This window comes from Coptis chinensis, chromosome 1 (assembly GCF_015680905.1).
Source record: "Coptis chinensis isolate HL-2020 chromosome 1, ASM1568090v1, whole genome shotgun sequence".
Lineage (NCBI taxonomy): Eukaryota > Viridiplantae > Streptophyta > Magnoliopsida > Ranunculales > Ranunculaceae > Coptis > Coptis chinensis.
This window is the reverse complement of record NC_141456.1, coordinates 5,536,418-5,552,350: the sequence shown is the minus strand read 5'-3', so window position 1 is coordinate 5,552,350 and position 15,933 is coordinate 5,536,418. Positions and strand designations below refer to the sequence as shown.

At 35.9% G+C, this 15,933-nt stretch overlaps 2 protein-coding genes across 2 annotated transcripts; one reads left to right on the top strand and one right to left on the bottom strand.

Annotated features, from left to right (window-relative positions):
• Positions 1 to 2,393: 2,393 nt before the first annotated feature.
• On the top strand, positions 2,394 to 6,883 carry LOC147521609 (protein trichome birefringence-like 19). Its single transcript, XM_086576576.1, has 2 exons — positions 2,394 to 3,022; positions 5,939 to 6,883. The coding sequence occupies exons 1-2, from the start codon at positions 2,507 to 2,509 to the stop codon at positions 6,758 to 6,760; spliced, it is 1,338 nt and encodes a 445-aa protein (XP_086432702.1). The 5' UTR covers positions 2,394 to 2,506; the 3' UTR covers positions 6,761 to 6,883.
• LOC147521608 (hexanoyl-CoA synthase-like) lies at positions 6,105 to 14,242 on the bottom strand. Its single transcript, XM_086576473.1, is given in 16 exon segments — positions 6,105 to 7,185; positions 7,920 to 8,065; positions 8,166 to 8,378; positions 8,459 to 8,557; positions 8,670 to 8,795; positions 9,485 to 9,701; positions 9,987 to 10,081; positions 10,494 to 10,714; positions 11,662 to 11,735; positions 11,957 to 12,017; positions 12,020 to 12,087; positions 12,170 to 12,210; positions 12,707 to 12,911; positions 13,324 to 13,592; positions 13,690 to 13,819; positions 13,909 to 14,242. Coding segments are annotated over 15 exon segments (2,187 nt in total). The 5' UTR covers positions 14,166 to 14,242; the 3' UTR covers positions 6,105 to 7,185; positions 7,920 to 7,954.
• Between the last annotated feature and the right edge of the window lie 1,691 nt (positions 14,243 to 15,933).

Below are 15,933 nucleotides of genomic sequence, written 5' to 3'. Positions count from 1 at the left end.
TCCACAGCTATATTGAAATGGTCATGCCCACCATTGAAATGATCAATTATTGTTTGTGTCGATTGCTGGAAATCAAAAACACTATCATAAGTTCGGAAAAACACTTCCTATTTTCTAGTCTGTGTAGTCTATACCAATTAGTATTATTGTTTTTACACTTGTTTATGTTAAATCATCGATAAGAGTTCAGAACATTTTCGCTGATATTTTCTCGAGCAGTGATGGCATGAAGAAAATAAATTGGTTTAAGATAAGTTTAACCAATATAAACTGGGAAACAAATTACTACTAAGTCAAAAATTCTTTATATCACTTCACTTGAAGAGATTACTTCACTAGAGCTAACTAAACCGGGAAAAAAAAAATCCTCTAACCTCCTAACCAAGAAAAAAACTTTGGTTATCATGAATTAAGAACAAATATAATTCTTGCACATATGGACTCTCGCCTTAACATCATAACATGCAATATACAATTTCCAAAATATGAATCATTTCTTAGATCATATTCACTTTTCTAGCGCATAAAATCAGAATTTCAACATCATTCTTAAGTTCATAACCAACAGTTGAACAAATTTCAGAACCAATAGCGACTTACAAGAGTTCAAGACAAAAGAAAATGATGTCTAAAACACGAGAGAGGAAGGGCTTCTTGCTTGGAAAGAGATGTACTGAATGTGAGAGACTGGACCAGAATGCCCTTTAAGAAAACTTAAGTACGTTCTTGTAAGTGACGTTTTTCGGCTGGGTTGCAATTTTCATGGGCTTTGGGACTACGGGCACAGACGGCAATTCGTAAAAGAAACGTGGTTACATTACTTACATACCATCGATGGGGTGAGCTTATGCTTAATCAGGCCCGTATTTGGTTGGGCTTCAAACGTGGTTAGGTGTGGCGTGTGGGGTTGCTGGGTTCATGTAGAAACCACCTTGAGATGCAATTTTCATGTCGTAGGGAATATAGATAGATTATGAATTTATGATAAGAAGATAAAGGAGAACCATGCATTATCGTCGACTGGTCGTTGAAAAATCATGATCATTAGCTGCATAATCTAAAAATTATTCAGATTTTATGGGGAAATTGAATGAGATTCCAATTTCATTCTGATATTATTGATTGATTTCAACATAATAATGTTGATTAATACAGTATAACTACCAGCTGATGACATATACGTCCCAGAAAGAGAATATGAGATTGCATGTTATACCAACCTAATGACATAGGCGTGCATTTCATGAAAGAAAAAGAAATTAAAGAATGACATCGACATGCATTATACATGGTCTAGGCCAACTCGGATTTATTTATTATTATTATTTTTATCGAACCATGCATTATTCTTGAAAATCTATTTTTGTTTTCACGTACAAGTTACCCAATACTTGTAAAACTCTATTTACTCCACCCAGCTGTGAGAACTGATGTAGAAGACGTGAATGGCAAACAAAATTAATTAAAATCAAGACCAATGGTTAGGCCAACTAAATAAAGACCTCTAGTCAAAACCAGACTAGTTTGATTTAAGAAGTGAGTATAGAATTAAATTATTTCATGCAATAACATTCCATACTCTATTGCATTTAACAACACTGTACTAATCAATGGAGTCAATTTTCCCATAATTAGTATGCAAAACAGATATACATTTTGAAATCAATTGATTAATTGGACAGTAAACTAAGTAAAGCATGGAATGGTGCTAGCTAGTTCTAAAATATATAGGGTAAAGAGTTAACCAATATTAGCCCCCCTAGATGATCGAGGCAATTAGGATTTCTCTCTTTCTAAATGGAAAATTAGGGTCTCTCCCTAGATTAACAAAAAAAAAAAAGTCAAACTGGGTTGACCATATTTTTTTTGTGTGTACCCAAACCCAAATATATATGGGTGAGTTTATGATCCATATCCCCAAATTAGTTATGTTTTTATTCCATCAGAATATCAGATGCATGCTGATACTATATCTTTATTCTTAGTGACTTTAGGAAGTATGACTAATACCATAATTTTCATTATCGAAATGTTATCATATGAAGATCATACGGCCTGGACTTAAATAATTTTTGTGAACTTAATTTATAAAAAAATTTAAACAAACTTGAGCAGCGGCCAGTGGGTAAGAATGTATGATGCCTCATCAGTCAGACACAGCAGTGAAACACTGAACCATCCAGGAATACAAGAGAAACATTTAAGCAAAATCTCCCACCTTGACCTGGCTTAGTGGCTTCAAGCCTTCAATAGGCGGTGTGCATTTTTTTTAAATCTACAATAATTAGATTTGGAATACATGGTTCTGTTTGGCGTTGTTTAAAAAAGTAGGATATTATTGACATCGTGTCCTATTCAGAGCAAAACCTTATAAAATTCTATCACCACCTTCTTGCATGATATCCCTGCGCACCTTTTGCATGAACTAACTAGCTAGTTCTTTCATTTATGCTAGCTAGTTCTTTTTCTTCTTTTCCCTCCATTCTTCCTCTTCAAATCACTCTACATGAAACTTCATCCCATTGATCTTCCACTAGGGAAGAAACAAAATCTACAGGGCACCTCCAAGATAACTTTTGCTGTGGGAGTAGCTTTCCTTTTTCTCACCGCTGTTCCTCTTTACTATCCTTTAATAAGTTATCCATTATTTCTGTTAAGTAATCTTTCTCGATCATCATCGCCATCATCGTTATCTTCTTCTTCTTCGAATGTTGTGGAAGATTCTAAAAATCATATAACAACTAAAAAGTGTGATATATTTACAGGAGAATGGGTGCCAAATCCAAGTGCACCATATTACACAAATAATACTTGTTGGGCTATCCATAATCACCAAAACTGCATGAAATATGGACGACCAGACACTGATTTCATGAAATGGAGATGGAAGCCAGATGATTGTGAGTTACCCATCTTCAATCCATCTCAATTCTTGGAACTAGTTCGAGGAAAGTCCTTAGCTTTTGTAGGAGACTCGGTCGGAAGAAACCAGATGCAGTCCTTGATATGCCTACTGTCCAGAGTAAGCTTTAATTTCATCCCTATCCCTAATATACTATATATATGTTCATGCTTTCATTATGTAAATTTTCGGTGTCTATCATGTTCAGACTTCAGAGTTATAAAAGTATAAAACTGAAGTATTGCGATTTGATCGCTTGATTATTCATTATGGTTGACAATTGATTTTTTTTTTAAAAGATAGCATGAAAAGGTGGCAATTCAAAGTTGGTTGCCAATAGCTATTACCTCGTTACAAAGACTAGGCATTTAATTAGACAAATAACTACGGAAGTAACCTACAAGCCTAGCTAGTAGCTACCAGTCTACCACAGAACTTAAAACAACGTACAGTTGCATGACATCTTAGAGTACGTTTGACAACCTAGAGAATTCCCATTTTAACTGAAATTGGTGGGTTTTCTTATTCTCATGTGTGTTTGTTTGCAAATAACTTGGATTCTAACTTTGGTGGGAATTTAATTCTCACTCTAAAACCATGTTAATTGGGATTCTAGTTAATTTATTAAATATAGTTAACAAAGAAGTGCATCTTTAGAAAAAGGGGTTTGTAATATAGTGGTCCTAAAATATGGAAGAATTTTAAAGAACTCTTATTTAATTGAATGACACATGTACATGTTTTTGAATGGTCTAAGAAATTTTTTATGGACAACCAAACAACCCTATTTCTCACATTATCATTGAGAATTTAATTATATGAGAATTCTCAAGTGTCTTAGTTATATATTGTCCTCGCAACCTTTGATAATTTATTAATGAAAAGGGTAGGGGACCTCTATATCAAGAAGACAACCTCTAGTCCCTATCTTTTGTGACCACTCCTCCTTTTCTCTTTTGCTGTAATTATGCTCGCGGTGGTGTTGTATGAAGCCTCACAAATGACTCAAATCTTATTGCATTGTGGATATATACTCAACATTGAAATTTTACATGTCTGATCTTAGTTTAGATTAAAATTTTCGATGTACCTCTTTTTGTCCATAATAAGAAAAGATAAAAAGAATGAGCACTACTTCGGTGCGCGAGATGTATCGTGCGCAAGAACTGAGGGCCGTGGATCACTACTTCTTGATACAATACACACGCACCCCCTTTGTGATGAGTGGCCGAGATGTGAGGGCGTAGCCTACATCTCGTGCATAGTAGATTTAGCCAAAAAGAATAAGTGTGGGGTTGTTAAATTTTGCACAAAATTCCCCATTTGTACAACTCCATGCATGGTTACTTGAGACACCAAACTTTATAAATTTGGTTTATCTTCCCAACTTCAATATTAGTCGATGGACTTAAAGCTTTTGTTGAATAGGAAAGGGATGGTGGTTTTTACTTGAAAAGTGGAAGAGAGGAGGAGAGAGGAAGGACAGAGATAGACATTTTTATTTTATTCCCATTTAATTTTGATTTTTCTTTGCTTGATTTAGTTTTCTCTATCTTTTTCACGTTGGATCCCAGCATCCAATAAGAATTGACTTGGTAAAGAATTTTGTTACCTGGCCATGTGTGGTAGTCTTCCCTCTCTATCAACCTCGCTTATTTCTACACTAATGAGGAACCCACTCTCTCCTATCGAGTAGGCAAATTGAAATCTCTCTATTTGTTCAATTTATAATTACTTTCCTCACAAAAATTAGAAACCCCTTTTCTTTATTAATAATTTAAAAGAATCCCTCTAATGGAACTTAAATTATATAATTATTCTCCATTTTTCTCTCTGAATTTAGAACAAGTCTTCTTTTATTAACAATTTATAAAAAAAACTCTCTAATGTCACTTAAATAACATAATTATCTCTTATATTAAATTAGATGTGCCTCCCCTATGTAATTACAATTAGAATCCAAAAAAACCATTTTAATTATCATCTCGAATGACGAGTTTTAAGACTTCAGGAAAAAAAAAATCTCAATGCCTAACACAGTTTGCATATTTGTCTATCAAATAATAATAATAATAATTATTGATATGACCAATATTTCACGGGCATGCAACAGTGAGATCATTATACCACGTGTCAATCAGTTAGTGGCAGTCGCAAGGCAAAATATACTTGGTAGTTGGTACTCAGTCTACATCAGTAAGAAAGTCGGCGACATCAAATGATCGAAAGAAGGCATTATTGAAAAATAACCCTGATATTCGCCATGGTAAGAATTCACTTCTACCATCGTTTCTGGGTTCTTTACTATATTGCATATGATAGTGCGAGAAAATGACTAGATTAGAACAAGAAGTTGACTGATTAAATGTGGAAAAGATTTCGGTCCTCGGCGCTTAGGACCAAAGTCCGTCCTAAACGACTTAAGATCACACATTTGGTTTTTTTAATTTGATGAGGATTTTTTTTTTAAGTTGCTGATGTGGATGGACTTCAGTCCTAAGCACGGAGAGGACCGAAGCTTTTCTCGATCATATATTGTGCCAGCGTGGTTTTTGTCCAATTGCAATCACTAAACAGGATACTGGCAGCTTATATTCTTAATCTAAATGGTATTTTGGTCGCGCGAATAACATAGACGACACAAGCGTATTGGGTACCTAGTACCTACAGCGAAGAAATCAACCAACCATTAAATCTAATAATTGGAGCAGTTGACTAAAGTGTTAAACTCAACCATTAAATCTAATTGTTACGTACCTAAACGAAAATTACTGAGTGCATGGAGTATGTTACCCGCTGTCGATAATGTACTTTAAGATATCTAGGTAAGTGGGACTTTTAAGTGAAGTCTGGTGAGCTTGGGTTACTTGATATGAAATTAGTCTCAGGCAGGAATGACATTAAGTGGTGAAGTTATGCTATTTACTTATTTCATTATTTGAAACTACGTGATCTCCATCTCCAAAACGAACTTAAGAAGCCGAATTTGTATATTAGTAATACATCATAAGCAACCTCGTTTTTTCATTTTTTCAGGTGGAGTATCCAGTAGATGTTTCAACCTCAACAGATGAGCTATCCAGACGATGGGAATACATCAATTACAACTTCACCATTGAAAACATTTGGTCACCATACCTAGTAAAAGCGAGGGAAGCTGATCCAAATGGTCCAGCAGGAACAGGTTTATTCAATCTCTACTTAGATGAATTCGACGAGGCCTGGACAACCAAGATCGATGAATTCGACTATGTGATCATAAATGGTGGGCATTGGTTTTTTCGCCCATCTATGTTTTTCGAAAATAATCAACTTGTCGGATGTCACTATTGTCTCGACAAAAACGTCACAGACCTCGGCGTGTACTATAGTTACAGAAAAGCCTTTCGAACAGCTTTCAGAGCCATTAATAGTTTAAAGAACTTCAAAGGTATAACTTTTCTAAGAACATTTGCGCCTTCACACTTTGAAAATGGATTATGGAACGAGGGAGGGAACTGCGTTAGGAGGAGACCATTCCTGAGCACTGAAACTCATTTAGATGGTCGAGACCTAGAGCTGTACATGACCCAACTGGAGGAATTTAAAGGTGCAGAGCGGGAAGGAGTACAAACAGGAAAACAGTTTAGATTGCTTGATACAACTGAAGCTACGTTAATGAGACCAGATGGGCATCCAAGCAAATATGGGCACTGGCCAGAAGAGAATGCGACCTTGTATAATGACTGTGTGCATTGGTGCTTGCCAGGACCAATTGACACATGGAATGATTTCTTGCTTGAGATGTTAAAGATGGAAAAAATGGGATCATTTGACTGGAGGCTCCATTTAAGTGACAGAAAGATGAAATTCAAGTAACGGTTTTGCATATTAATATTTCTTTGCAGTTTAATTAGTTTTCTATAATTTTTATTAGGAGTTTGGTCAATTTATATTTGTAGACAAACAATATGAAAATAAAATTACATAATGTAGATATCATTTGTGGAGCGAATTTGTGAACCCTACTTATTCTCATCCAAATTGTCGGCAACTTGACAATCTCTATCAAGAGCTTTCAAATTTAGCTAAAACCATTAAATGAAAATTTAAAGGCTGAACTTAAAGATGCTATCAAAAGCTTTCATGTCAGTCAAAAGCTCCAGAAAAGGATCAGCTTTGAGCTTTTTACCAAAAATGTTTCCAACACATACAGACAGAAAAATGAAGGTTGGTGATTTCCTTGCGAGCACATTTACAGGAATAAAGCAATTAAGGCTGAGTCCATGACTGTATCTGCAAAACTGAAAAAAAAAAACAGTGTTTTAAGGATAAGGAGTACGAAATTGGATCCAATGGTTTGGAACAGACACTTTAAACACTTGGACAAGTCAAACACTTTAAAGTTTAAACAAATTGGTTTTGTTCATTTTGCGCCAATTCAACTTGCGGCAGAACGCACTCTCTATTCCTCAATATTACTCTCTATATATAGAGTAAAATATAGATAGGAAGTAAAATCCGCCTGTTACCACATAGCAAATTTGGTATGGCCAAGACAAATACAAATAGAGGCAAATATGGCCAAAACCACATAGCAGATTTGGTATGGCCAACAAGATAAGGGTTACCTCTGGCGGACTATGAAGGTACCTCATTTGAGGTGTACCTTTAGGCACCCCTTGCAGCAGGGTTAAAGTTCCCCATATTTCAGCAAAGCATTAATCCGTGAAAAAGGACCAACATATATTCCATAGCAGATAAAGTATGGAATCATAGTTCCTTCAAGTGATAAGTACAGAATGATACATTAGTTCCTTCTGTAGGGAAGGGTTTTTAGTTTTCTCTGCAACCTTTTTTCCTCCATCTAATGATAATACTCTTAGGGAGGACTGTAAGCTTCGTGTGTGGTTTTAATGGTCTACACCTAGGGGTCTGCCTTAATTCCAAGTAAGTTAAAAGAAAGAAAATAAGAAAGGGTAGAGGATGATGCATTATGTTTTGATGATGAAGTGTACAAGATATGGGGATTTCTTACTCACAACGAGTATGATCGTAATGTTGAAACTTGTATCATAATTTAGCATCTTGGTTAACTTGGGTCAATTGTTGTCGCAAAACCCTTCTCATGACCTTATTTGAGGCTGTTCTTGGGAGAGAAGAAACGGGTAAAACATTAGAAACCTGCATAAAAACAGAACCAGGACTGCTAGTGTAAGTATAGTTAGGTGTCAAAAACTTTATGTGCTGACGAGGTTCCTCCTAGAGGAGAAAAGAAATATACCTTGAACAAAGGATTCAACTTTTTCTGAAGCAAGGAATTGAAGCTCGCCTTCAACTTATCCAAGTCCGGCACTAGGTTTTTCGAATCCTTAAAAACCACAACAATAACCAGTTGTTCAGGTCCTCCACCCAAAGGTGGTACACCAATTGCAGCTGTTTCAAGGATAGTGTTTTCGGCCCCGTTGCAAACCCGCTCAATCTCAATGGAACTTATCTGCATGAGAAGTTCAGATTAGTTTCAACGATATTATCCGAGATGTTCTAGCACAAAAGTCTCCAACAAAAAATCACAACCTTGATACCCCCAAGATTCATTGTATCATCTGCGCGGCCATGTGCACGATAGTAACCGCCAGAAGTACGCTCAAATTCATCTCCATGTCTTCGGAGAACCTACATTAGAGAAAATAAATCCAACTCTAAAGCTTATAGATGCACTTTAGGCATACAAAAGAATTCCCAAGTAAAATTATAATCTATAAATGAAAAGAGAAAATCCAGTTACCTTCCTTTCCCATATCGGCATTCCTCTGAAGTAGACATCATAGTGATCAGCATTCAGTAATGTATTTGAGGCTCCAAACATCGTCGGACCTAGGGCTAGTTCACCGATTCCCGGTGCATTCTGTGGCTGCGGATGATAAACAAGCCATAATTACATTGAAAGGTTACTGAAAACCACTTATTCTTATCTACAATAGACTGTTGACCCAATATAGTTTTTGTAGTAAACTGGAATTATAGTAACATACTTCCATAACAGTTTATTCTTTTGATGCAAAGAAAAAAGAACCAAATCAATGTGTTATTCCAAATAATTTTTCCAAATACCATAAAAAGTTTCCACCCAGATGTGTCAAGGAGATAGAGCCAACATTTCAGGTTTAAGAAATAATGCTTTCTGTTATACACCAAAAAACTCAACTAAGAGGCTAGGTTCCAACGAAAAACCATAAATATCATCATTGCAAACTAAACCAGTTCAATACAACAGACACAAAAGGATAAGCAGGAGAATAACGACTGAAAGCCAAAACATAAAAACACTTACATACATCAAGGGTCAGAAAAGCAATTTTTTCAAGTACAAAGATATTAATGACTATAGGAAAAGTGCATATGGTATAATAATTTGTAGAACTATTTGGTATGCATATTGTCCAGGAACAGTACTTGATTATTTAACTGTAAGTTCAAAAGGTCTAATCAAATAAAAACTCAGTAAGATCAACCCAACACATAGTAGGCGTGTAGGGAAGTAGCAGTACAGACACTCTGGACAATAAGCTAAGAACATCTGAAGTATGCTTAGTTGCTTACAATAGGATTTCCATCACTGTCAAGGATGAACAAGGTACAGCCCATGGTAGGTGTACTGAATGCAGATAATGATTGAGCTTGCAAGAACGACCCAGAAACAAATCCACCACCAATCTCAGTACCACCACAATACTCAATGATTGGATTGTAGCGAGCTCTCCCCATTAGCCATAGGTATTCATCAACATTAGATGCCTCCCCAGAGGAGGCAAAGCATCTAGGAAATTACAATCAAGTGGAAAAGGCTTGATTAACATCAGTTTCTAGAGACGTTTTTATTCTGTCATATATTCTGCTCAAAACATACTCACAAAGTCACAAGGGCACTAATCATATATTCGTTTACAATTACGAGTATTCGTGAATATACATGCCCATCATAGAGTTAGAAGACAGGATCCTATTAAGGAATTACTATTCATGATACATGCATGCCTATAAGTACATTAACTCACGTGTACCAGGTAAAAAAATAGAAACCTTTACATAGAACTTGACTAACCGGATTGCAGACCAATTGTAGCCACATGTGCTATTTGTACTTTTCCATGCCCGAACAATGCTTGGAACCACACCAAGCATCGTCACTTTAGCATCCTGTGGAAGTTGCAGGAAACGTTGAAAGAATGCGACCATGCAAGAGATAAAACAGCCACAACAAAAGACATTGTGCAATGATCAATGTTAGAATTTAAATTATTAGCCAGTATAATGAAAATGTGAATGAGACATGCTAGCTCAGGTTTGAAGAGTGATGAACATGACAATGACAAGAAGTGCATGTGATTGATAATAAATGTGGGTAAATAATAATCAATTATATTATTATATAAAGAACTATAATGAGAAAAGTACTATTAAAGGATAATGAGAGAAGCCAGTCTAGCATCATCAGACTTAGGCCTCACAGTAGACATTACAACATCCAGTTACAAGGTCGTTGAGACATACAAAGTTACAAACTTCTACATCTATGTTTACAATAGAAAGCAATCATAAAATTCCATACCCGTACAAACTTCGCAAATCCAGAATCAAGGGGGGATCCATTATACAACGCCATGGAAGCCCCATTTAACAGAGATGCATAAACTAGCCAAGGGCCCATCATCCAGCCAAGATTAGTAGGCCAAGCAACAACGTCACCTTTACGAATATCCATGTGGCACCATGCATCAGCAGCAGCTCTAAGAGGAGTGGCATGCGTCCAAGGAATTGCTTTTGGTTCCCCTAGACACCAAGAACAATAACATACTAGTTATTGTGTTTGCTGCAGAAAATCGTTATCTACCTGATGCTACTAAATCCATCATACAGACTCTACTTGGCTCATCGGAAAAATTTGCAGGTAAAAAAAATTAAAGTCTAATGTGTATCCCTGTTTTAAGAGGTCTTTTCTATCTTAGCAACGGCCCACAACAAAAACAGCACCATGAAGAAAAACATAACAATATCTGAACCTATTTGAGAATTCCACTGCTCTATTTATCATTTCGGTTCTATACTACTTCTGTTGCCGATTTTTTTTATTAGTTTTTTAATGTTTTAGTGAATGAAGAAATAAAAGTATCTTCAGAAATTTATCGGAGAACCAAAGAGGGGCGTTGTCAAAGTTTTTGACAAGCATGTCGAATGACGGAAACTTAAATATATGATTAAAAGACACTTATCTACACCAAAAAAATAAAATAAAAAAATACTTCACAACAATCACAGTTGTGTATCATTCATTCAACAAATCAAAGTTGGTAAGTATCCATCTTGCATTGACTAAGTACCAACTCTTTCAAAATTTTGGCCACATGCTTCTCATCCATGCTTTATGAGTAGTGAGAATATCAATTCTGCATATACATCATGCATCCAACGGGTACTGCTGCCTCTTCGGTTTGTTTAAGTTTGTGTTTTTTCAATCTTAAATGTTTCTAAAGCACCATGGTATTCACATTTCAGAACCACTTGGTCTCTGTCCAGCTTGAACTTACTTTACCTCTTGGGCTCTTCCATAATCAATATATGCCTATTTTATCACAATCTGCTTTAGACTATGGAGTGACACTACTTATTTACTAAGTACTATGCTAATATACTTGAGAACAGAACGGATGCTCATATATCGTGCACTGAGATACCACCTACTGTTGGAGAGATCAAAGGTGAATGCTTGCATAACTAACCTGTAGTTCCAGATGAAAAAAGGATATTGGTAAATTCATCTACAGGCTGTTCCACTGCAGTAAAAAAATCACTTCTGCAATATCAACACGAAAAAGAACAATTAAATCCACTCCAAGTTTATGAAGCGGTAGTGCGGTACTAGCTTATTGCTGAGATAAATAGTGAAAACTTGAAAGTATGGCATAATGTTAAGTGTCATTTGACTCATTTCTAATAACTAACTGAAAACAAGTGAAAATGGAACGAGCTTAGCTAGGAAACAAGGAAAGTTAGTATACACAACAGAGAGCATACTTGCGATGCTCGACTCTTTCAAGGAAAGTGGGCCCACGATATATCACAGTCCAAGAAGTTTAGGTAGAGAGAAGCTAGAACTTCCAGCAGGAACAACAATTGCTAAGGGAGATCCAGCATCAACTACTCTACTGAAAACGTAAGGAAATTTTATGAGAACTTTGTCCACATGTACAAGGTGTCAAATTAGAATATTTGAAGGCGATACATCACCTATATAAGGGCAGTCTTTTGTTGCCACGAAGAACAAAATCCTGAAAGGATAAGGTAACTAAATGAAAGATTCTTACGACACATAAATCTGCTAATAAATTCATATTTCCATAAAATAAAGAAAGCTATTGCATTGAATAATAGTAGCCTTTTGTTGCCACGAAAAACAAAAGCATGAAAGAATAAGAATAAATCATATTGCACCCAGTCATGATAAAGAAAGCATATTGCATCGAATTTGGAGATAATATTTGTTTGCATGCCATGAACCATGGATACCAAGTGGGGGCACCTCAAATGTCATGAACCATCAACATATCCTCATTGATTCATAATCTCAGCAGGTAGAAAACAAAGCCTTTTAATTAGAAGGCTAGAAGCTTCTAGGTAAAGTCTAACCTATCAACTGCATGATGCCCGTTAATATGCGAAAGCAAACACACAGAAACCCACCAAATACTTCTAACTTATTGCATACTAGCCGTTGAGAAATTAAAATTATCATGTTCTAGTGAAAATGTAACAAACAAAGCCTACCTGGGTGAATATTGCTTTTGCTTTTGATATCCTAAGCCTCATTGATATTTCACCAGAGACAAAACTATCAGCAATGGATACAACAACATAACCCGCCAAAATAATTGCAAGATAGATAATGACAGCAGTGACATTCATTGGCATATCTATTGCAATTGAAGATCCTTTATCCAGGTCCAATGTTTGAAGTGCATATGAAACTAACCTGCACATGTAATGCCAATAAAATTCAAAGTAGAATAACCAGTCAAAGACCACAAGAATGCATGTTATAAGAGAACATTAGCTGATCAATAAAAGCGCGAAACTTATTGAAACAATCGAAAAGTGTATTATATAAGTAAAAATTTGAAATCAATAGTTCAAGGACAGACAATCCGGATATGCATGCACGTGTATTATGGTTCCAATAATGCACAAAATCATATTCACTATTCAGTACACCAAAGCATAATGAAGTGTCTCAAAGAGCATACACAATAACGTATTCCTAAAATATATTTCATTGAGAAACAATTAAACGCACAATCCTTTAATCTAAGCAGTTTGCCACTGCATTGTACTCAAGCTCTAATATATTGATAATTGAAATAAAAATGAAACGTTACATGACATACCAAACCTCCTCGCGCAATTCCTTAAGCGTCACATTGTTCACAGGCAAATCAGCAACCCCTTCATCACGCCACTTAATAACTATATCATCCAAGCTCCTCTTAGAATTCAAACTCAAACAATTTCCAGCAGAGTTCAGTACTGCTCCTGGCAACCATTGCCCTCCGGGGCAAGACAAATGGCCTTCCTCAGATGAACGTTCACGGAATATACACGAAGGAGGTACTGAAAACGATATGTTCATTTCATCCAGCACTGTTTTCCAAAATTCCTAATAAAGAAAACAAGGAGAACATAAACTTGTGCAATGACATATTCACAACTCATATCTAGAAAAGACTTAATAATAATAATAATAATAACAATACCTCTGGGTTAGAGACAGAAAACTTGTGGAAATCAGAAAAGCTAGAGATAGGATCAGTGTATGTAGAGCCAAGGAAATTTTTTCCATGCTTGTTTAATATCTGCCCAACATTTGTTAAAACAGCTTCCTCACTGTGGTTTTCAGTACGTGTAGCATATAATTAGAACAATATTATTATAATGAATAAGAGAAAATATATGGGGACAATGATAGTACTTACTGGTCAGGAAACCAAGCAGGAGGATCAAATGGATAATCTTTGTAACAACCGTAGTACATGATTTGATGGAAAGAGAATGGGAGGTTTGGGCTTAATATGTGTTTGGAGATGTTTTTCCATGTTTCGGGTGCGCTGGTTTTATGAGTTTGAAGAATTTGAGTTAGTTGTTTGTGAAGGTTTTGTGAGAGTTGAGGTGGTATGCCCAGTTCTGTTATGTCGGTTATTGTTACTTGATCAAGTGACTTGTAAGTTGCCATTGGTTTTTTTTTTCTTCTTCTTCTTCTTGTCAGCTATAACCGTTGAGATAGGTAGATCAGTCAGCATTTCAAGGCAAGGCACAAAAATCAATATTTATCCATATAAAAGTGTCCAAATTCCGACATATTTTGCTAATATATCGTAAATATCGATTTTTGTGTAGGTGTAGATCTATTCGTTTTCCTGATTTCGCGCTTCGTGCTCTGATACGGTAATTTCTTTCGTTTCCGTTAGAGCATTTGCAATGTAGGGAAATAAGGGGGGTTTGTGAAAACTTTCACCTAGTTGGGTCCAAAAGCTCTGTGCAATGCAGGGTGATAAACTCGGTGACTATTTTCCCCAGTTCAAAACAAGGTGAAACTTTCTACCGAGTTTTTCACTGACTTGTTAACTTCGGACGGGATGTTGGATTCCGTCTGGATTACAAAACTCACCAGACGGAATCCAACATCCCGTCCGGAGTCCTAACGGCTAGTTTACCAATGGTCAAAAAGTCAGAACAGTAAAAAACGGTCAAAATAAAAAACTTTGGTATATATACAACATTTGTTTCATTTCAACTCACACTTCCAACAATCATATATCATATTTCTTATTCTTTAAAATCAGTTCTGAAAAAAAAACAAATATCAAATGACATCAACTCAAACATCTCAAGCAAGTGGTAGCACTCAACTCAAGCAAAAGCGAGAACTCACTTTAGCATGTCCGATGATCAAGCTCTATGTCTTGCTTGGATAAAAATTATTGAAGACTCCATTGTGGGTGCTTTCCAAAATGCAAAATGATTTTGGAATCGTGTAACAAACGAGTTCAATCAAGCACGTGGGTCGGATAGGTCTCCCAATTCAATTAGCGGTAGGTGAAAATATATTTCAAAAATGATGAACAAGTTTGTTGCAATTATTGTGAATTTATTGATTATCTCAGTCTTAGTCTAATTATTTCCGTCTTAGTCTAATTATCTTAGTGCATTTATTATTTCCATTTTCGTCTTAGTCTAATTATTATTTTAGTTTAATTATCTTAGTCCTAGTGATTATTTTAGTCTAATTACCACCATTTTATTTTTTAGTTGTCCGAGGCAAGGATGACGTACCAACTACAAGAAAAATCAGCTTTTTCACTTGATCATTGTTACGTTATACTCAAGGATAATCCAAAGTGGAGTAACGTTTTTGAGGCAAGGTCAAGCCGCCCCACAAATGGAAAAGGTCGCAAAAATGATGGTGAAGATTCAACTTCTAATTCACCAAGTGTTGGTGGAGTTGAATTGGAGGGTTCTCAAGAAATAGAGCGTCCAAAGAAATGGAGCGTCCTCTTGGATCGAAGAAAGCCAAGTCCAAAAGGAACCAAGAAAAATCAGTTGGTATGTTGGGGGGTTACTTTACACGTTTAGATGATACATTTTCACAGGATGCAAATGAAACACAAAAATGTTTAGAACTTAGGGAAATGGAACTTGCATATGGTCAAAGAACTGTGATGGCAAGAGAAGAAAAAAAATCAGATTCAAGTAGAAAAAAATCAGGTTCAATTGGAAAAAAATCGGCTTCAAAAGATGCAATATGAAGCTAAGATTTTAGCGACCGATACAAGTGTCCTCCATCCCGATACCGCTTTTATAATCGAGCAACAACAAGCTGAAATACGTGTTGAATGGGCAAGGGCTAGAGGTGGTTCTAGTTCTAACTAAGCTTATGTAATATCTAATATTTTATTTTAATTAAAGCACTATGTATTTTAATTAATGCACTATGTATTTTA

Excerpts from the sequence above, each read along its gene's own strand:
- LOC147521609 (XM_086576576.1), top strand. The coding sequence starts at position 2,507 with ATGAAACTTCATCCCATTGATCTTCCACTAGGGAAGAAACAAAATCTA. Across the intron at positions 3,023-5,938 it reads TGATATGCCTACTGTCCAGA|GTGGAGTATCCAGTAGATGT; the intron begins GTAAGCTTTAAT and ends TCATTTTTTCAG.